This window comes from Culicoides brevitarsis, chromosome 1, assembly GCF_036172545.1.
Source record: "Culicoides brevitarsis isolate CSIRO-B50_1 chromosome 1, AGI_CSIRO_Cbre_v1, whole genome shotgun sequence".
Taxonomy (NCBI): domain Eukaryota; kingdom Metazoa; phylum Arthropoda; class Insecta; order Diptera; family Ceratopogonidae; genus Culicoides; species Culicoides brevitarsis.
The window spans coordinates 36,002,261-36,022,442 of NC_087085.1; the positions used below are offsets into that span (position 1 = coordinate 36,002,261).

At 31.3% G+C, this 20,182-nt stretch overlaps 6 protein-coding genes across 6 annotated transcripts; 4 read left to right on the forward strand and 2 right to left on the reverse strand.

Annotated features, from left to right (window-relative positions):
- Positions 1-1,665: 1,665 nt before the first annotated feature.
- LOC134837742 (fatty acyl-CoA reductase wat-like) lies at positions 1,666-3,955 on the forward strand. The gene is made up of 4 exons (XM_063853128.1): positions 1,666-1,878; positions 1,927-2,006; positions 2,062-3,016; positions 3,677-3,955. Exons 1-4 carry the CDS (start codon positions 1,666-1,668, stop codon positions 3,953-3,955), a joined length of 1,527 nt encoding a protein of 508 aa, XP_063709198.1.
- A 352-nt stretch (positions 3,956-4,307) lies between these two features.
- Positions 4,308-5,659, forward strand: LOC134827046 (gastrula zinc finger protein XlCGF64.1-like). Its single transcript, XM_063839578.1, has 2 exons — positions 4,308-4,933; positions 4,993-5,659. The coding sequence occupies exons 1-2, from the start codon at positions 4,540-4,542 to the stop codon at positions 5,649-5,651; spliced, it is 1,053 nt and encodes a 350-aa protein (XP_063695648.1). The 5' UTR covers positions 4,308-4,539; the 3' UTR covers positions 5,652-5,659.
- Positions 5,660-6,603: 944 nt separating this feature from the next.
- Positions 6,604-10,180, reverse strand: LOC134837547 (zinc finger protein 423-like). The gene is made up of 4 exons (XM_063852928.1): positions 9,979-10,180; positions 8,051-9,919; positions 7,119-7,449; positions 6,604-7,059 (listed from the first exon to the last, which is right to left on the reverse strand). The coding sequence occupies exons 1-4, from the start codon at positions 10,117-10,119 to the stop codon at positions 6,764-6,766; spliced, it is 2,637 nt and encodes an 878-aa protein (XP_063708998.1). The 5' UTR covers positions 10,120-10,180; the 3' UTR covers positions 6,604-6,763.
- A 269-nt stretch (positions 10,181-10,449) lies between these two features.
- Positions 10,450-11,591, forward strand: LOC134836297 (complement component 1 Q subcomponent-binding protein, mitochondrial). Its single transcript, XM_063851517.1, has 2 exons — positions 10,450-10,766; positions 10,867-11,591. Exons 1-2 carry the CDS (start codon positions 10,559-10,561, stop codon positions 11,448-11,450), a joined length of 792 nt encoding a protein of 263 aa, XP_063707587.1. The 5' UTR covers positions 10,450-10,558; the 3' UTR covers positions 11,451-11,591.
- Positions 11,569-12,171, reverse strand: LOC134836308 (TP53-regulated inhibitor of apoptosis 1-like). Its single transcript, XM_063851529.1, has one exon. It carries the CDS (start codon positions 11,999-12,001, stop codon positions 11,759-11,761), a length of 243 nt encoding a protein of 80 aa, XP_063707599.1. The 5' UTR covers positions 12,002-12,171; the 3' UTR covers positions 11,569-11,758.
- A 411-nt stretch (positions 12,172-12,582) lies between these two features.
- Positions 12,583-19,490, forward strand: LOC134837743 (uncharacterized). The gene is made up of 6 exons (XM_063853130.1): positions 12,583-13,495; positions 14,510-15,620; positions 16,071-16,274; positions 16,332-16,677; positions 16,805-18,534; positions 18,738-19,490. The coding sequence occupies exons 1-6, from the start codon at positions 12,583-12,585 to the stop codon at positions 19,429-19,431; spliced, it is 4,998 nt and encodes a 1,665-aa protein (XP_063709200.1). The 3' UTR covers positions 19,432-19,490.
- The last annotated feature ends 692 nt before the right edge of the window (positions 19,491-20,182 follow it).

The window sequence follows — 20,182 nt, forward strand, 5'->3', positions numbered from 1 at the left end:
ATTTCCGTAAAATTGGGGATAAAATCCAATTTTTCAGCGAAATTTTACAAATAAAAAGTTTATCACATTTTCAAAGGAAATATTTAATTTTATAAATTTAGACCTAAAATTATTTTTGTAAGAAAATTAATTAAAATTAAGTAAAGAAGAAGAAAAAAAATTGTAAATAAAAAAATAGAAAATAGGGTATGAGTTCGTCTTCATGAGGAAAAAAATGACTGGGAGACGATAACTTTTCTTCCTCGATAGTCCAATAATTTATTGATAGTGAATAAAATTAATTAATTATTAATAAAATTTGTAGAATCTAAAAAAAATGAAAATAAAGGAAAGATAATAAATCTAATCAAAAATAAAATTTGTTTTTTTTTTATTCCGAAGTCCTTTTAATATTTTGAAATTCTTAAAAAAGTTAAATTTATTTAAGAATTTGGTCTTTACGATTTTCCTTTTTAACTTCGAGAAGTTGGTTGAGTTTTTTTTTTATTTTAAGTTTTATAGATTTTCGATGTCTATTATTGTACTCTAAAAAAAAGGTATGTATTCGAAATAATCTTTTAAAAATATTTATTTTTCAAAGTCTCAAAAAAAATATTCAAAATGTTTAAATAATCAACTTTAAAAAATTCTTAAATAAAATTTAAAATAAATAAATTAAGTAAATAAAAATATAATAAAATATTATTGAAAATTAAAAAAAACAAAAAAAAAAATTTTTTTAAAATGTTTTATTAATCTTCTAATGTGTCGAAAAGCTCCTAAAAAAATTATAAAAAAAAATTTTCTTTTTAAAAAAAAAAGTTAATTTAAAAATTTTTAAAAAACATTTTACAAATATCGAAAAGTTTAAATTAATGAATTTTATTTTCTTTGTCTTCAGTGGAAAAAAAAATATTTTACTCACAGCTGTAACACCTGTTACAAATTCCAGAAATCTACAGGAAGCTTCTGGACAAGTTAAACAAGTTTAGTGCTCGAATCCAGATTTTTAATTAGAATTTATCACTTTTACTTCCAGAAACTTGTATCTTCTTTTAAAAATTCAGACATTGCCCTCGCATATATAAAGTTACATTCATCAAAAGTGATTTTATTGCATTTTGAGCTTTCTAAGAGAAGGTATTCGTCATAAAATTTTGGTATGATTTTTTTTTTATTTATTACATTTTAATTTTAAAATATTTTAATTTAAATAGTCATTAATTTAAATTAAATTTAATTAAATTTAATTAATTAAAATTTAATAATTTAATTTATTTAAATTAAAAATAAATAATTAATAATAATAAATTAAAAATTTAATTTTATTTAAATTAATATTTAATTTAATTAAAAATTTAATTCAATTTATTTTAATTTTTTTAAAAATAATTTGTTTTTTTTTTTATTTAAAAAAATATTTTTTTTTTTTTTTATAAAAAAATATAAAAACGCGCTTTAATTTTTTTTCACCTTGATCTTCGATTTTTTTTTACAAAATTTATTTATTTTGAATTATGTCACGAATAATAAATTATGCGAATTTGAATAAAAATTAGGAAATCGAAGATCAAAAATTTCGCCTCTCTTTTAGATGTGTTTCGCATTCGCATCAGTAAAGTGTTTTTTTCTTTTTCTTTTTATTAGTTTTTAGTTTTACATCGTCTGAGTTACTAAAAAGGCGCAATGGACTCACCAATTGTGGATTTTTACAAAAATAAATCTATTTTGCTGACGGGTTTTACGGGCTTCGTAGGTCAAATTATCACGGAAAAGCTGTTGAGATGCTGCGATCCAAAAGCCATCTACGTCTTGGTCCGCAACAAGAAGGGAAAATCATGGCAAGATCGTCTCCAAGAAACATTCCAAGATCCCGTTCGTATTTACAACAATTTTTTTGTAAATGTAAATTTTGTGTAACAGTGAAATCTTTTTTTTTTTTTGTAGCTTTTTGACCGAATTCGCAACGAAAAACCGGATTTCACGAAACGCGTCGTTGGTCTCGTCGGCGATTGCGGCAAGGTTAAGTGAGTAATTTCTATTTTTTTCGATTTTTCTGGTAATATCCTCTTGTTTTTGCAGTTTGGATTTCAATCCGGATGATTTAAAGACAATTTTGGACAATGTCAATGTCGTTATTCATGCTGCAGCGATCGTAAAATTTGATGATACACTCGCCAATGCTCTCCGCGTGAATGTTCAAGCCACAAAATGTCTTCTTGACATCTCGCGGGACATGAGAAATCTTCAGGCTTTCGTTTATGTGTCGACGGCATACTCGAATTGCAATCAAAAAGACGCCATCGACGAGAAATTTTACACACCGCGCGTTTCGGCACGTAATATTTTGCAAATGATGGATTTTATGGACGAGAATCTCTTGAACAACATCACGCCAGCGATAATTGAAGGTTTTCCCAACACGTATACCTTTTCGAAGCACATTGCCGAGGATTTGGTGCGAAGTTACGAAGGTCAGTTACCGATTGTTGTCTTCCGTCCTGCAATTGTGATGCCTTCGTTCAAAGATCCCGTCAGTGGATGGGTTAATAATTACTATGGGCCAGTTGGATTGATGTATGGCATCGCCATGGGATGTGTTCACGTGTTTCGAGGAAGTTGTAAATGCACTGCGGAAATGGTTCCTGTCGATATGGTTGTCTCATGTATCTTGGCAACAGCTTGGGATATGGCAAGAAATTCGTACAAATCGATTCCGGTGCTTAATTATGTGCCATCTCGTCAAAATCTGCTAACTTGGGGGCGATTTTTAAAAATTTCCTTTTCAGCTGCGGAAAATTTCCCCGTTTCGCGAGCTATTTGGTATGTGAGTTTTCAACCGACAGAAAGTAGATTCAAGTATGATGTCATGCACTTCTTTTATCATACGATTCCGGGACATTTTGTGGACTTTTTCTTGAAATTTAGCGGTACAAGATTCAGATTGAGCAAAGTTTTTACCATGATGAAAAAGTTGAGTTTTGCGTTGGAGCATTTTGTGTTCAATGATTGGAATTTTGATGACAAAAATGTTACTGTAAGTACCTTTGATTTCTAAATTTATTTAATTTTTTTAAAGAAAATTTAAAAAGACAGATTTTAAAAAAATTAAATATTTTTTTCTTACAAAAAAAAATTAAGAGTTTTTTTTTAAATTTTAAAAATTAAATTAAAATCAATTTTTTAAAAAATTAAAAATTTTTAATAGAAAATTTAATTTAATTTAATTAAATTATTTAAAAAATGTAAAAAAAAAGAATTTGTTAAAAATTGAAAATTTGAAATGTTAAAGAATAGTTTCATTTCTCTCAAAATTTATTAATAAAAGGCTAATTTTATAAAAAAAAAATAGTTTTTAAAATATTTAAATTAAAATAATTTTTAATTTTTACTAAAAAGTAAAACAGAATATTTTTAATAATTTTTTTATTAAATTATTATTTTTTTAAAATAATTAAAGAAATCTTTGATAAAATCAATTTTCGGTTCATACTATCATAATTAGGTACAAAAATTTTCAAAATTGAAAAATTAAAAAAAAAATCTTTAAAAAGTTTGAAAATGACAAAATTTGAAAAACAATTTTATTAATTTTAATTAAATTATTTTTTTTAATTATTTATTTTAATTTTATTTTAAATTACCTAAATTATTTTTTTTTAAATTAATTTTTATCTATTTTAATTTTTTTTTGTAGGAATTATGGAAGAAAATGAGTCCAGCTGATCAGAAAAAATTCTTTTTCGACATGAAACAACTAAATTGGACAAATTACACGAACGAGTCTCTTCGTGGGATGCGATTGTACATTGCAAAAGATGATCCATCAACAATTCCTTATGCTCTGAGAAGACAAAAGATGTTTAAAGTTGTCCATTATGTCGTTACTTACAGTATCAAAGGCCTCGTTTTGTATCTATTTGCCATATTTTTGCTTTGGATTTATACTTCAGTCATTTTTCCGATGTTTAATTAAATAATAAATAAATTTTAAGAGAGATTTGGTGTAAAATGAACAAAAATTGAGGTTTTATTTTTTTTTCTTAAATTTTGCAATAATTTTTTTCAATGAATATTAAACCAATTTCAGTCCAAAATCAATTTTTTAGTTTTTTTTTTTAAAATTTATTATTAATTCGATTTAGTTTTTAGTTTTAAATCCCAAAAAAAAAATTAAAATTTAAAAGAAAAGTTCATTAAAATTTAGAAAAAAAAATTAAGCTTCAAGGCGAAAATTAACGTATTTCTTTTCGAAAAATCATCAATGTTCGCCGGGAAAAGTTTGAATTAGCAAGAAATAATTTGCCAAAACAAAAACAAACAGCAGAAATCCGCGAAAAATGGTTTTAAGACAAATAAATCTAATAATTGAGATAGACGACGGAATAATTCAAGACTACAATGTCATCAATATCAACGACGTTCGTTTAAAAGACCCGGAAGTTCAGCGGATCTGCACTGACAAGAAAATCTCCAAATGTCCTCATTGCTTGAACGATTCGGAAATTATTTTGTATCTCACCGGAATCTCAGGCTCAGTTGACTACTTGGAGGAACACGATGAAATTAAATTGGAAGAAGAAGCGCAAATGCTCTGGAAAACGAGTGACGAGGAAATCGCGATGGCTGAACCGAAAAATTGAGGAAATTTCAAGAAATTCAGCAAAAAATCCTTCACGAGAGCAAAAATATCAAGAAGCCCTGATACGAGGAGATCATTGCTGCTGTTTGTGTGATAAAAAATTCAAAAATAGTGCTGCTTTGATAGCACACAAGAAAACCTGTACAGGTCTTGATATCCGATGCGAACTCTGTGGGGATCAATTTGAGAGTCGAAAAAAACTTTCGAAGCATTTTAACGTCGCTCACAACAAAATGAACCACGTTTGTTTCGTTTGTGGCTCGGCTTTCAAGCAAAAATGGCTTTTGGAGGAACACATTGCGAGGCATTCAGGTAATTTTCTTCAAAATTTTCCGATTTTCCTTTGAAAAAATTATTTTTTTAAATTTTAGATGCTCGTCCTTTCAAATGTGACATCTGCAAAAGTGCATTTAGCAGCAAAGAAACCCTCAAAATTCACATTCACTCGAAGCATCTTCCGAATTTCGTGGGTCACAAATGCACAATGTGCGACAAATCGTATGCCACGAACTCGAAATTGAAGCGACACATGAAATCGCGACATCATGTTGATGGGACGTTCATTTGCGGAAGCTGTTCGGTTGCTTTTGGCACGGAAGGAGCGTTAGATAAGCACATGAGGAACATGCACACGCCAATGGATCAAAAGACGCGGTATAAATGCTCGTTTTGCATGCACACGAGCACGAGTCAGTCGCGAATTCAGGAACACGAATTGGGGCACAGCGACGAGAGTAAGTGGCCTTTTAGTTGTGTGACGTGCGGAAAGCGATTTGTGCAGAAACACAGCTTGGAAAGGCATCAGACGATTCATTTGGGAATAAAACCGTTTTCGTGTGAAAGTTGTGGGCAAAGTTTTCGTCTGAGTTATCAATTAAAGGCACATTTACAAACGCATCAAACGGATTCGAAGCCATTTCAGTGCATGTATTGCAGTAAAAGTTACCGAGATAAAACGTCTTTTAACAAACACGTGGAGAGTCATTATGTGAAAAATGAAGAAGAAAGCGAAAATGTACAAAAATTATAAAAAAAAAATAAAAATTTGGGTTGCTATAAAATTAATTTTAATTTTTTTTTTTTTTTTTCATTTTTAGAAATTAAATCTTATCGTAATGATTTTTGAGCTTTTATCTTGACTTGAAAAATTTCATGACCGAAATTTTTTTTTTTATTTCTTCAAAAATCAAGGAGATTTTGATGGAAATCATCTTTAGAATGAATATTTATTTAATTTTAGCTTTGAAATCCATCAAAAGTTTGTTAGATCTTGACTTGAAAAATTTCATGACCGAAAAATTTTTTTTTTTCTAAAAACGGTCAAGGAAAAAAAAAATTTTTATTTCTTCAAAAATCAAGGAGATTTTGATGAAAATCATCTTTAGAATGAATATTTATTTAATTTTAGCTTTGAAATCCATCAAAAGTTTGTTAGATCTTGACTTGAAAAATTTCATGACCGTTTTTATTTTTTTTTTTTTTCTTAAAACGGTCAAGGAAAAAAAAAATTTTTTATTTCTTCAAAAATCAAGGAGATTTTGATGCAAATTATCTTTAGAATGAATATTTATTCAATTTTAGTTTTGAAATCCATCAAAAGTTGGTTAGAAGTGACTTGAGAAAAAAATTTCATGACTCATATGAAAAAATTTTTTTTATTTCTTAAAAAATCGATGAGATTTGAATGGAAATCATCTTTAGAATAAATATTTATTCAATTTTAGCTTTGAAATCCATCAAAAGTTTGTTAGATCTTGACTTGAAAAATTTCATGACCGAAAAAAATTTTTTTTATTTCTTCAAAAATCAAGGAGAGACAATGTTTTAAATATTTAAAAAAATATTTTTTTTAATAAAATTTTTTATCCAAAATTAAAAAATTGTAAAATTTTTTTTAAATTTTTGAAAAAAATATTTGCTAATTTAATTAAAATTTTTTTAAATTTTTTTTTAATTATAAAAAGAAAAAAAAATTGATGCAATTGCCATATAAATAGGCAAAATTCCTTTTATTTTTGATAATTTAATATTCAATTTCCTTAAAATAAAAATTAATTTTATTAAATAATCGCCCATCAAGGAATCTAAATCTACGATTTTCATGTAAAACTTTTTTTTTCAATAAATAATTTCATTGGGCATTTAAAAATCCGTGTAAATTGTAACTTCATTGCAAACGTCGTTTAGTACCTCCGGCATCAGCGAATCGGGAAAATCCATCGTTCCATTCACATATTTATCCGAATGCCCGAAAAATATATTTTGCTCCTTCGTTGAAGACGACGACGTCGTTTGACCTGAAAATGACTCCGCATGCAAGTTCTTCATTCGCGTTTCTTGATGATCTTTGGGTAAATGAGCTTCGTTGACGTGTTGCTTCAACAGCGTTTCGTGCCGATATGCTTGATTGCATTTGTTGTATTGACACACAAAGGAACCTAAAAAATATTTTTCATTAAAAATTTTTTTTTGAGAAATTTCAAGATTTTTTTTTTACTTTTTCCGCTGTGATGCAGTCGCGAAAGATGATAATTGTACGTTGTTTGATCGGCAAAAATCCTGTCGCATCCATCCAAGTTGCAGTGATGAATTGTCGTTTGTCTGTCATTGCGATGCGTGTTGATGTGTGTAAGTAACTCGGCCTTTTTGGGGAATGATTTTGGGCAATCTGTACAAAAATGGAGTCTTTCGATGTTTTTGTCGTGTCTGACGTTGTAATGACGAACGAGACACACTTTGCTGGGGGTTTTTTCATCACATTCCGAACACTCGTACTTGAATTTGTTTTTGCCAGCTTCGTGCGCTTTCAGGAAGGAGTAGTGACTGAACTGAAATTACATAAAAAGGAGGAGAATTAGAAAATTTTTTAATATTTTTTTTTTTATTTTTAATCCAAAATTTTATCTTTTGCGGTTCAGATTTTTGAAAATTTTATCTTTTGAGGTTCAGATTTTTGAAAATTTTATTTTTATTGGTTCAGATTTTTGAAAATTTTAACTTTTTCGGTTCAGATTTTTGAAAATTTTATTTTTATTGGTTCAGATTTTTGAAAATTTTATCTTTTGAGGTTCAGATTTTTGAAAATTTTAACTTTTTTGTTTCAGATTTTTGAAAATTTTAACTTTGATGGTTCAGATTTTTGAAAATTTTATCTTTTGAGGTTCAGATTTTTGAAAATTTTATCTTTTGAGGTTCAGATTTTTGAAAATTTTAACTTTTTTGTTTCAGATTTTTGAAAATTATAACTTTTTTATTTCAGATTTTTCAAAATTTCATCTTTTGCGGTTCAGATTTTTGAAAATTTTATCTTTTGAGGTTCAGATTTTTGAAAATTTTATCTTTTGAGCTTCAGTTTTTCTCAAAATTTATCATTTTTGGCTCAATTTTTGAAAAATTTATAAATTGAACTTTAAAAATTCAAATTCTCACCTTTCGATCACAAATCCTACAATTAAATTTGGGTTGCGTACCCGAAGTTTTCACTCGTTTCTCGTTCAACGTATCCGGATCTACCATCTGAATGTACTCAATAAACCGCGGATCGTCTTGATACACCTTCCGATGCGTATACAAAATATGCGAATAGTACGTATTCGAGTCATTAAACTGCAAATCACACTTATCCTCAGGGCATTGAATGACCATTTGACTAATTTTCGTCGCATCTCCCGCTTCGACGATCTGATCGTTGTTCAGGAGATGATTTTGGATGTGCTCAACGAGATCCTCGTCATTAAGGAACGCATTCATGCAATATTCGCACGTGAAAACCTTCACAGTTTGATGATGCTCTTGCGTATGTTGGTTCAGTGCGGCGGCATATTCGAATCCAAGACCGCATTCTTCGCATTTGTACACGACAATTTCATCAGTTTTGCCATTCGCGTGCAACAAAAGGTGACTTCGGAGATTTTCTTCCTCCAAAAAACCCGATTGGCAAACGTGACAAACTTTAATGTTGCTATTTGGCTGCGGGGGCTTCGGTTGTTCTTCGCCCAAACCGAGCATCGAGGCATGCATGATCATTTGGTGCTTCTTGAGACTTTGTACGTTGTAGTATAACATCAGGCAAACGCTACAAGTGAAGGCTCTACCCCCACTGACCATCCGGAAATTCTTGTAGGGATATTCTTTGGTGTGCAATTTGAGGTCTTGGGTACCGTCGATCGTCAATCCGTGCGATTGTCTCAAATGGCGAATGGTTTTTTTCGTACTCAGGATCATTTCTTTGCATTTTACGCACTCGTAGCAGATCCTAACGCGACCGTCACTCGTTTCGTCATCCGTATCTTGTTCCGCGGAGGCATCTGGGGTATTTTGAAGCAATTCCGCAGGCGGGAGATTATTCGCAACGGGCGTTTCTTCCATCGTGCCACTAAAATCGACCTCGATAAGTTGACTCAAGTCATCTTGTGATGCCGAAACTTGAATCTCAGATATCGCATGACGATCCGGAGTCGTTACAAGCTCTTCCATTTCCTCTACAATTGTACCGTCGTCGTTTATACTCGCAACCATGATGTTCGAATAATTTTTCTTCGGTGGTAAAATCAAATTTGTCGCTCGTTGGGGCTTCTCCGATTTTTTTTCTGCAACAGGCGGTTTGTAATTCCTCTTTTTTGGATGCATATTGGGACTGCTGTTGGTTGTTGGCACACATTTCGGTCTCGGAATCACCGTTGGCGTGACGGCATCTTCAACGTCATCCTCGAAAATAGCTGGCGGCGCTTCCGCAGCCTGAGATTCGTCGATTTTAGGTACTTTTGGGGCTTTTGGTCGTTCTGGCGTGCTATCGATACTTTCTTCTATCGAGCGATTTGTACTTTGACTTGCTTCTTCAGCTTTTTTCGAGACTTTTTTGACACTCAGTGAGATTTCGTACTCACAATCGCTGTCGGAGGAGTAAATTTCGACACTTTTGAGCAATGGCAACACAAGAGAGAGCTTTGCGCGTTTCCTTTTTCCATTTAATTGTTGTGCATTTTGATCGCGAAGACTTTTTAACACAGCATCAAGTGTCAATTCCATTGGTTTCGGGCTTTTTGGCGCTTCAATTACTTTCGAAGGGCTTTCTTTGCCATTTAAAATTTGATTTTCCGTATTTTTTAAGGTTTTTTGAGCTTCTTCGGGTTCTTCTTCACTCTCATCTGTCTTATTTTCGACCTTGATAGGTTCCAAAAAGAGTCTCGGCGTTGATAAAACCTTCAGTCGCGCCTTTTGACCCGTCTTCCGATCAGCTTTTTGGAAAATGTCGCGTTCCATAAAGTGTCTGATGCAGACAAAGGTGTTGTTGTTAGGCTAAAAAATGAAAAATTATTAAAATTTGATGAAATTTTCATGAAAAAACGAAATTTTACCTCAAAATTCTTTAATCCTATTGATTGTATCCATCGTTTTCGATCCTTCTCCTTTTGCGGGAAACGAAAGAAGCTGGAACAGGTCTCGTGAGTATTCGCGCAGCTTGGCACACAGCAATTCCGCGACTTGATTTGTGCCATCACGGGTCGCTACGGGGAATTTAAAAGCGAATTTTGTAAAAAATCTTCATAAATTCTTTTGTTTTTGTTTCATTTCTTTCACTGAATTAGCGTGTGGCGATTTGCATTTGACTTGTACAAGTAACTTGAAAGCTGAAAAAGTGACAGGGGATCGTTCATTAATGACGTTTCACTTTTAAAAATTATTTTTTTAATTTTTTCTCATAAATTTTAGTTAATTTTCGCAATTTATAGCTTAAATCGAGTGAAAATTTAATTTTTTATCATTTAAAATTATTTTTTCATTTAAAATCGATTTCCGTAAAAATTGTTTATTTTGTTACGAAACCCCTGAACGTCACTTGAGTCTCACGCTTTGCGCTGGTCAATCGGCATCCGAGAAAAAAATTGAATTTTAACCATTTAAATCACAGAAAAAATTTAAAAAAACACAAGAAAAATGTTCCGAGTCGTTCGAAGTGCATTTAACACGGGCGCCCGCCTTTCAACCTCCTTCACACGCACGAGTGCCATCACAAAACGCGAATTTACCAGAAATTTCATCGCAATGTGCAACCAAAAGAGTTCTGCTGCTACCTTCGGGAATCATCACAAACATGGCATGACATGTGCTTGCGGTTGCGGCATTCGCGGCGTTCATACAAAAGGTAAAAATTATCAAATTTCAGAAAATTTAAGATTTTTCCTGAAAATGATGAAATCCGAGTGCAATTCTAACCTCTAAAAAAAAATTTCTTGAATTTTCAGGCGAACGCGAACTCGTTGAATTCTTGGCAGAGGAAATCGGCGCCGAAAAGAAGGCCCAAAAGTCGAAAACCATTCCCGCGGAAGTTGATGGCTTCAAAGTCAAGCTCGACGGAGCCGAAGTTGAGATGACAAAAATGCTGGACAACGAAAAAGTTGTCATCAAGTTCAACATTAATCACAGCGTCGATACCGAAGCGGAGCCCGAAATCGATCCAAATGCCGATAAACCAGATTTTGGTGAAATGAAGTCGAAACCAACGTTTGAAGTTGACATTGTTCGCGGAAACACGACACTTGGCTTCACATGTTCCTTTTTCACGGGCGAAGCGGAGGAAGGCGAATACAACGATGTCTTCTCGATCGACGAACTCACGTTGTACGAAGGCGAACACAGCGAAAAAACATATGCCGTATCCGGTGACGTGCTTGACGGCTATTTGTATGACTTGCTGATGAACTTTTTGGAGGAAAAAGGCGTCAGTAACGACTTTGTGGAGAAAATGTGCGACTTCAGTACGCAATACGAGCACGCCGCTTACATTTCTTTGCTGGAGGGCTTGTCGAAATTCACGGCACGGAAGTAAATTTGCTTTTTTTGCGGGAAATTTAGTCTGAATGAACCATAGAAATAGACCTTAAACATAGAAATAAGCTCACTTTTCAAAGAAAAATTAATCCTGTACGATTAAAATACAATTCTAACATCTAAAATATTTTTTTTTTATTTCTACAACACTTTAAGTGAAGCAAAATCGAGAAATTTCTCGAAACGCGTGACAAAAATCATAAAAAATTAAAAACTAAGGTGAAATTTTCTTCCTAAATTAAACTAAAAAAAAGTCTTTGATCTAAAAATCTTTCTTTATGGCGATCCCTCGATGGCTTTTTCAGGTCAACTCTTCTTCGGCGGCACTTTTTCCTCCTTTTCGGTGCCCAAGTGATCCGATTGCAGCTCGTGCAGGTCAATGTTGTGCCTTTTCACGGCTTCTTTCACGCAATTTTGGTAAACTTTGAACAGCGGAGCGCACTGCGACTCGTCTGTGTGCCCTTTTAGGAACTTTTCGGAGAACCAAGAGTTGAAACACGTATCGTACTTTTTCTTTAGTTCCATGCAATCCTCGCCGAGACTATTCATTTTTGCAGAAAATTCGCTGTTTCGAGTGTCACTTGCAACGAAAGACGTGGTTATGCACTTTCACTCGTGAATTTTTGAACCAACGACGCGATTTTGTGGATTAATTTTGGAAATCGTCTTAAAATTTATGAATATTTCATCAGTTTTTGCGTTTACGTAGCGAGCAAGTGTCTTCGTGAAGGAAGAAAATGTCAATTTCACGCATGTGAGTTGTCAATTTTAAGTTTTTTCGAAGTTTTAAGGGACTTTGGACCTAATCGCTTTTTAAAAAATTTAATTTTTTATTTTTTTGGGAATAAAAAATTATTTTTTAAATCAAAATATTAATAAAATTTTAAATTTTTAGGATTTTTCTTGAATATCAATCAACGGACAGACATTAAAACTTCCGAAAAAGCAACTTTTTGAGTGAAACGCCTTTCAAAGGTAAACAAAAACAAACGTTCGGAGCAAAAATCGAATTTCAATGACGATTTCCGCGAGTTTCTTATTAATTTTAATTATTTTTAAGGAAAAATCATTCAAAAAAACGTCTTGAAACGAAAAACTTAAATCTTTTAAATGTAAATTTAATCCAAAAAATGCCAAATTCGAGCGCCAAAAAGAAAATTACGACCCCGCTCAAACTTCCAACGACACAAATTCACGATAATTCCGACGATTCGAGCGAAAGTGAACTCCAAATCGATGTCGGTCCCAGTTTTCGAACGCCAGACAAGAAAAAATCCGACACAAAACGTTCGCCGCCAACGTCAAACCGGAAAAAGAAACGTCGCCGCATCCGAAAAAGCTCCACGGGCGAAGATGAGAAGCTCGATCTCGCAATTGAGGACATCGAAGACACGATTCAGTCGTGCATTCAAAAGAACAAAGAGTTGACGCCGGAAGCTATCAAAATTATTTTACGAAAATTGGTGAAAAACGAGCACGTTTTGGCGATTTGTCGGCTGAAAGAGGAGGAACTTCAGCAAAAATGCGAAGAAAAAGGAAACGAAGCTGACGACGAGAATGACGAGCTACTTCCGAAACTCACGCGAGCGAAAGCTAAACAAATGGACAAGAAATTGTTGCCACTCGTGCCGCTGAAACAACCGCAACCGGATAACGAAGTTGTGGATTTTCTCGCGAAGGAAATTAATGACGATGACGAGACAGATCCGGAATATCAACCGGAGGAAGATCCGAATACGACAATTTCGGATATGGATTCGTTGCCTGCGACGCCGCAAAGTATTAAAAAGCCAGAAATGGAGATTTTAGTCGATGGTGTCTTTAAGATGCCACGAGTGAGGAATGAGAGTTTGACGCAAAGTGAAGGAGAAGCAGAGCCAATTTGTAAGAGAACGAGAACGAGACTTTGTTTGGAAACGACGCCGATTGAGACGTTGGAGTCAACTCTCGTAGCGCCTGATATCACTGTTGACATGTATGATATTGATAAGGATGTTGATCAGCATTGGGCTGATTTTTTGAATGAATTTGCGAGACCTTTTAGTGAGTAAAAATTTATTTTTTTCATATTTTGATTTTTTTTAATTATAATGTAATTTAATTTTTTTTCTCGTTCAACTATTTAATTATTTTTCTTTAATATATTTATATTTTATTTAAATTTTTATTTTAACATAATTTTTTTTAACTATTTAAATATTTTTTTATCACTTTTTGCTAAATTTATTTATATTTATTTATTATTTTATTCTTTTTTTCAATTTTATTATTTTTTAAAATTTTTTTGTTGAACATTTTCATTTTCTTGTTAAACACATATTGAATTAAAAAATATAAAAAAAAATTAATTAAAAAATTATTTATTTTTATTTTTTTAACATTTTTTTAAATTAAATAATTTTTTTTTAAATTTTTTCAAATTTTTAATAAATTTTGAAATTCCTTTCTACCGAATTTTTAATTATTTAATGAATTAAATTCTATTTAATTAATTTTTTAATTTTATTACTTAATTTTTAAAAAATTTTTCATTTTAATAATTAAATAATTTTTTTTTTTTTTAATTTTTCATTTTTCAATTTTGAAATTATCTTTTTGACTTAATTTTTATTCAATAATTATTTTGATAATTTTATTATAATGAATAAAATTTTATTTAATTAATTTTTTAATTTTATTACTTAATTTTTAATTAAAATTTTGTCAATTATTTTTCAAAAGTTCATGTTAAAAATTTCATCATTTAATTTTTTTTTTTTTTAATAATAAAATTTTCAAAAATTTTTAAAAAAAATTTTCAATTTTTATTTTTATTAAAAATCGTTTTTTGAATTTCCTTCTTTATATTTTTTATAAAAAAAAAATAATTATTTTGATAATATTTTTAATATTTGATTTTTTCAAGTTTTTTTTTTTTTTTTTTTAATTTTTTTTATAAATATTTAAAATTTTAAATTCAATAATTAATAAATAATTTTAATAATATTTAAATAATTTTTTTAAAAATTCTTCTTTAAATTTTTTTCACTAAAAAAAATATTTTTTAATTCTTTTTAGATCCAAACGCCGACGATGACGATCCAAACGACCCTGAATTCCAGCCTGCTGAAGTTGTTCCCTTAGACAAGGAGGAATTAGCGAATGTAGCGATCTCAAAAACGGAATACAACACTCTCGTCAAGGAATTAATGGAAATTGTCGATACCATGGATGCCAGCATCTTCGATCAAACTGTTGTCGAAAATCCTCAACCTCCTCCAGCTTCAAAAGAAGTCGAGCGAAAAATCCGTTCGCCACGTAGTATTCGAAAAAAGACCTCAAACGGGCTCAATGAGAGTGCTGAAAGTCAAAAACATCAAGATTTACACACACCAACCCCTCTTGACGACTCGCAAATAACTTTTGTGCCAAATTTGATGTCAACCATTAACCAAAGCACCATCGTTGAAGTGCAAGGAGACACTTCCATCTTCAATGAAACCGTTATTTCGACGGAAACAACAAAAAGTGCGATTGTCGATACAAAATCCATGATAAATTTAAGCATCCAGAATCCCGTTAATGGTGACCAATGGATCTCGTTGGACCGTTTCAACCTACTTTCTTACGCAACACTGCAGGATGGCGTTTATTATTTGCCTCCAACGCAAAAAATTATGATAGAAGTGCCTACAGATCAACTTTTGAAGTCGATGTCGCCTCAAGCTGACACGAAAATTATTTTATCTGACAGTATTCAGTCCGGAAGTTTCAATAATTCGGCGATTCAAGTGAATGAAAGTTCTTTAATTGAGTCTCCAAGTTTAGTTGATGACACAAATTCCACAAAATATGGCAAAATTCGACCTTTGAAGCAATATGAGATGCTGGATTTCAGTCCGCCAACACAAATTTCGGAGAAAAATGAGACTTTTGGCTTCACGATGGAACAAAAAGAGATTTTGGATCAACAATTGAGGATGCATGCACAGCTGGCAACCCAAAATTTCCTTCAGACGTACTCGCATCCGCAATATTGGCAAGACGCGGATGTTTATTCGAACTTTTTGGGGGAGTTAGAGAGTTGTACACGATGGTCAGAGCAACACGCAGCAGTGCAAGGCGCGATAAATTTGTGTCAGGAGTGGAAAAAAGATGTAGATGGTCCAGCGGGAAAATTTGTTGTTGAGTAAGTTTATTTATTTTTTTTCAAAATGCTTCAAATTTATTTAATTTTTACTTTTAATTTAATTAATTTTTATTTTAAATTTAATTATTTTTTTATTTAATTTTTTTTTTAATTTTAATATTTTTTTAATATTTTTTTTAAATTATTTATTGAAATTTAATTTTTTTTTATTTAATTTATTTAAATTTATTTAATTTTTTTATTTATTTAAAATTTAGTTTGATTTTAATTTAATTTTTTTTTAATTCATCAATTTAATTTATTTTAAATTATTTTTTTAAAATTATTTTAAAAAAAATTAATTTTTAAATTTACATTCAATTTTTAAAATCTTTTTTTTAATTAATTTTTTTGAAGTATTTAATGTTATAATTTATTTTTTTTTATTTTTTGTTTTTAAAATTAATATTAATAAAATTTTAATTAATATTCAAAAATATTTTTTTTTAGTTGGTTCTACAAAGAATGGGACTTGGAAAAACAAGGAAAAGAAGTCGTCAATAAATGGTATCGCCCTCAATTGTGTCCCAAAATAATGGAAATGATGATCTCACATCCGGTATTTGCCTTTCCGAAGCTTTTGCCGGAAATCGCGTTCAAAAGTGACTACAACACGGAGAAAAATAAGACTGAATTCATGACTGGCGAAGAAATGTAAGCACAAAAGTTTAAAATTTCAACAATTTTTTTAAATTTTTAATAATTTTTTAGGCTCATAACTTTTGGCTTAGACACTTTTTCCAAGCAACGCAAAGAAGAAGTCGAAAGACTGAACAAATCCGTGGGAAAAGTCAAATGGAAAGTAACAATTCCGTATCTCAGTGAAAAAATAAGCTTAAATTTGGTGAAATGTCGCACCGCAAAAGCAATTTACGAGAAAATTTTGCATTTTAAGAACAGTACGACGATGTCTCCGATCAAATATTGGTTGAAATATGAAGTTACCCCGAAAGTTATTTATAAAATTACGCCCTTGAGCATGGAACGAACACTCAAAGAGACTCCGGAGAGCTTAAATAACACTTGGAGGCAGTTTATTGTCAAAAAGGACCTCGATGTAAGTTTAACGAATTTTTTTCATTCGATTTTTATGATTTTTTTCTGCTCCGCTTGGCGGTGTTAGTGTTGCTTTGTTTACAAAAATTACTCGAAAATTTATTTTTATTTAATTTTTGTGATTTTAGGCTGAAGAACAAAAGAAAAAATCAGGAAAAAACGGAGAAATTTCCTTGGATGAACAAGAAAATATTGAAAATTTGTACGGAGCGGTAATCAAGAAGCAGCGGAAACCAAAAAGAAAGCCATTGACGATATCAACAGAGACAAGCGGTGACTTTAAGATAGAATTATCCCTAAATTACGACGGAGAAAATTTAATTTATGAACAAAAACCGGCAGAATTGAAAGTCACAAGTAGCGGAAACGAAGAAAAAGACGACGATGAAGAGGATTTACCGTTGGAAGAACGTTTAAAGCGTCTCAAACGCAACAGTGGCGAGCTGAAAAAGGCAAAAAGAGGTCCAAAGCCAACTGCAAAAACTTATGCCAACACATTAAAGCCAATTATTCCTGATTTCATCAAAAATCTCAACTATTCCAACAGAAAATTCGATCAAGCGCGGATAGGACGAAGCGTAATTCGATCAAAAATCTTAAAAATCATCTACGAAAAATTCAAAACATTGGAAATTTTCACTGCTTGTTTGAACGAACTCAAGTTTATGGCAGCTTCGCCGCAAAATATCAAGAAAATGGTCAAGCCCACAGCAAGTACGGAGAAGAAAAAGGTCGTGCCGCCCGAGAATGAAGCTGTTTTCGCGCAAAACTTCTTCGAAAAAGTCGAGGAAACGCTCCTGAATGCCAACAAATTCGAAGAATTCGAAAAATTTGCGCAAATTTTGAAGACTTTTGACCCGTCAAAGGAGCGCGTTGCCGATTTGTACTACAAAATGGAGAAAATTTTCCATCCGCATCACCCGGAATTACTCAGTTTGTTCCTGAATTTCCTCGAACCGGGTCAAGCGATGCAAGTTGGCAAGTTTTTCGAACATTTTATCATGACAAACATGTCGACGTTCCTCGAAAAGCTCAACAAATATTTCGTTAAACAGCCGTCGCAGATCAAAAAAATCTATAATTGCTTGAACGAATTGTCGAATGTGGAAAATGTCACGATTGAGATGGTCAAAGAGAGTATTTTGCCGCTTTTGAAGGGAAATCCTCTCTTAATTGACTGGTTTCAACAAATGTTTGCCACGGAAAAGCCGATTGACTGCAACGAAGCTGACAGCGAAACGATAAATTGGAAGAAAACAACGCTCGAGGACGACTCAACGGGCGTTTATGAAGAACTTGTACTCTCAGATGTGCCTTCAAAGGACGAAAGTCCCGCTTGTGGCGTTCGATACTTTCAAGGAAACATCATGTACAGCGGGAGAACTTTCACGTTACCGGCGAAAATTTCATTTTTGGCATACGAAACGGTCGTTCAGATGGAAAAGAAGGAAATGGCGGCGAGAAAAAATAAATCTATGGAAGCGACGGAGCCGAAGGACGGGACGAATTGTTGTCATGCCATCAAAACTTTCGCTGATACGCGATTAACGGAGAAAAGTAAGACTGTGGGCAATGAAAAAGACACGAATTCGTCGCATAGTAGCGATGAAGTGGAAAATAATTTGGCGGGAGAAGGTTTAAAAGTCGTGAAAAAGGAAACAACAGCAGCTAATACGAGTAATGGGAAGGAAGATGGCGATGGATATTATAGTACAGATGATGAACAACCGAAATTAGCAGATGCCAATACGCTAAAAGTGCATGCGATTCGATTAAATCCAGCGGTACATGCGAGAAATGGAGAAAGTTTTGCCGATATGTCACATTTGTTGACTTCGCCGCAGAATGTTGTCGAAAAGTAAGTTGATTTTTTGATTTTCGAAGAATTTTTAGCTTGAAATTGAAAAAATCTATAAAAATTATTCAAAATTTGACGAAAATTTTTAAAAATTTTTAAAATTCTGAAGTTTTTTCAAAAAATTTATTAATTTTTTTATAATTTTGAATATTTTATTAAATTTTAAAGTCAAAATTTTAATTAATTTCAATTTCTCCTTTTAGATACTTTTCTGACGACACAAAATCTCCCACAAAAAAATCAAGTTCCTCATCAACTTCCGTTCATATTGCCTCAAAAACGAGCAAAAAACTTCTCATGTCACCAAAAGCTGCTTCCAAAATACTCAAATCCCCGCCACAAGCGAGAAAATCTTCCGTAGAATCAGTTCCAGAAAATTCCGCTGCCCTTAACACGGGAAAAAGACTGAAAAATTTATGCGAATCTGATCGCGACTCGGATTTGGATTGTCCTTTAGCGGCATCGAGAAGTAGAAGAAACAAAAAAGTCAAAAGTCGTAAAATAAGCGACACAAAAAAGCCTGAAGACGTAGAACAACAAACTAAAGAAACAAAAGAAAAAGAATTAAGAAAGTCTCCTGTGCCAAGTACGAGTGGCGAATCGATCAAAAATCAACCTGAAGCGAGTACAAGTCAAGAAAACGCGACAACTTCGACGGTTTCAACGAATTCTGAGGAAACAATACCAAAAAATATTGAGAAAAATGCTCCTGTTACGGTTCCATGGACTCGTGAAGAGGATAAATATATTTTAGAAGAACAAAGGAAGGGATATGAAAGTGTTGCAGAACTCGTGTCGAGATTGACGAAAGTATTAACGAACCGAACAAGCAAAGAAGTGAATGAAAGATTTGATTTTCTGATGGATTTGTTGAGAAAAATTCAACAAAAATCGTAAATTTTGACAAAAGTTTAATTTTTTGAATGAACGTAAGGATTTTAAGTCAAGTCAGGTGTTAAAATAAAAAAATTGTTTTTTTGAAAATTTTTCCCAATTTTTTAAACAAAAAAAAAATATTTATTCATGTTTTTGTTCTGGAGCGATTAATTATTTTGTTATTTTTTTAATTTCAAAAAATTTTTTTTTAAGGGTTATTCGAAATATTTTTAATTCGATTTTTTTTAAATTTTTTTCTGCTGTACAAATTTATTTATTTTTTTTTTTAATTTTTAAAAAAAGAAAAAAATTATTTTTTTAATAAATAAATAAAATTAAAAAAAAAAAATAAATTAAATAAAATTTTAATTAATGAAATAAAATAATTTTATATTTTATTTATTTTTAATTTTAAAATTAATTATTTTATTTATTTAAATTAAAAATTTTAATTTTTTTTATTTTGAAGAAAAATTTTTTCCGCTGAACAAATTCAAAAAATTAAAAAAATGAAGGAGTTAAAAAAATTTTTAATTTTAAATTAAATATATTTAAAAAAATTTAAAAAAAAATTTTAATTTTTTTTTTATTTTTTTAAAAATTAAGGCCGCTATTTTAGTTTTTTATTTTAAATTTCGAAAATCCAATGGGGTTAAAAATTTCATCAAAAAAAATTTTTGGTGTATAAATTCCATAAAAAATTTTTCATAAAAATTTTTTTTTCAAGAAAAAAATTTTTTAATTTTTGTTTAAAAAAATTTTCAAAATAACA

Bases quoted from the DNA above. Each gene is read 5' to 3' on its own strand.
- LOC134837742 (XM_063853128.1), top strand. From the start codon at position 1,666: ATGGACTCACCAATTGTGGATTTTTACAAAAATAAATCTATTTTGCTG. The intron at 1,879-1,926 runs GTAAATGTAAAT...TTTTTTTTGTAG, and splicing joins GTATTTACAACAATTTTTTT to CTTTTTGACCGAATTCGCAA. The intron at 3,017-3,676 runs GTAAGTACCTTT...TTTTTTTTGTAG, and splicing joins TTGATGACAAAAATGTTACT to GAATTATGGAAGAAAATGAG.
- LOC134837547 (XM_063852928.1), bottom strand. From the start codon at position 10,119: ATGGCACAAATCAAGTCGCGGAATTGCTGTGTGCCAAGCTGCGCGAAT. The intron at 9,920-9,978 runs GTAAAATTTCGT...TTCATTTTTTAG, and splicing joins TAGGATTAAAGAATTTTGAG to CCTAACAACAACACCTTTGT. The intron at 7,060-7,118 runs GTAAAAAAAAAA...AATATTTTTTAG, and splicing joins ACTGCATCACAGCGGAAAAA to GTTCCTTTGTGTGTCAATAC.
- LOC134836308 (XM_063851529.1), bottom strand. From the start codon at position 12,001: ATGAATAGTCTCGGCGAGGATTGCATGGAACTAAAGAAAAAGTACGAT.
- LOC134837743 (XM_063853130.1), top strand. From the start codon at position 12,583: ATGCCAAATTCGAGCGCCAAAAAGAAAATTACGACCCCGCTCAAACTT. The intron at 16,275-16,331 runs GTAAGCACAAAA...ATAATTTTTTAG, and splicing joins TTCATGACTGGCGAAGAAAT to GCTCATAACTTTTGGCTTAG. The intron at 16,678-16,804 runs GTAAGTTTAACG...TTGTGATTTTAG, and splicing joins TTGTCAAAAAGGACCTCGAT to GCTGAAGAACAAAAGAAAAA.
- LOC134827046 (XM_063839578.1), top strand. From the start codon at position 4,540: ATGAAATTAAATTGGAAGAAGAAGCGCAAATGCTCTGGAAAACGAGTG. The intron at 4,934-4,992 runs GTAATTTTCTTC...TTTAAATTTTAG, and splicing joins ACACATTGCGAGGCATTCAG to ATGCTCGTCCTTTCAAATGT.
- LOC134836297 (XM_063851517.1), top strand. From the start codon at position 10,559: ATGTTCCGAGTCGTTCGAAGTGCATTTAACACGGGCGCCCGCCTTTCA. The intron at 10,767-10,866 runs GTAAAAATTATC...TTGAATTTTCAG, and splicing joins TCGCGGCGTTCATACAAAAG to GCGAACGCGAACTCGTTGAA.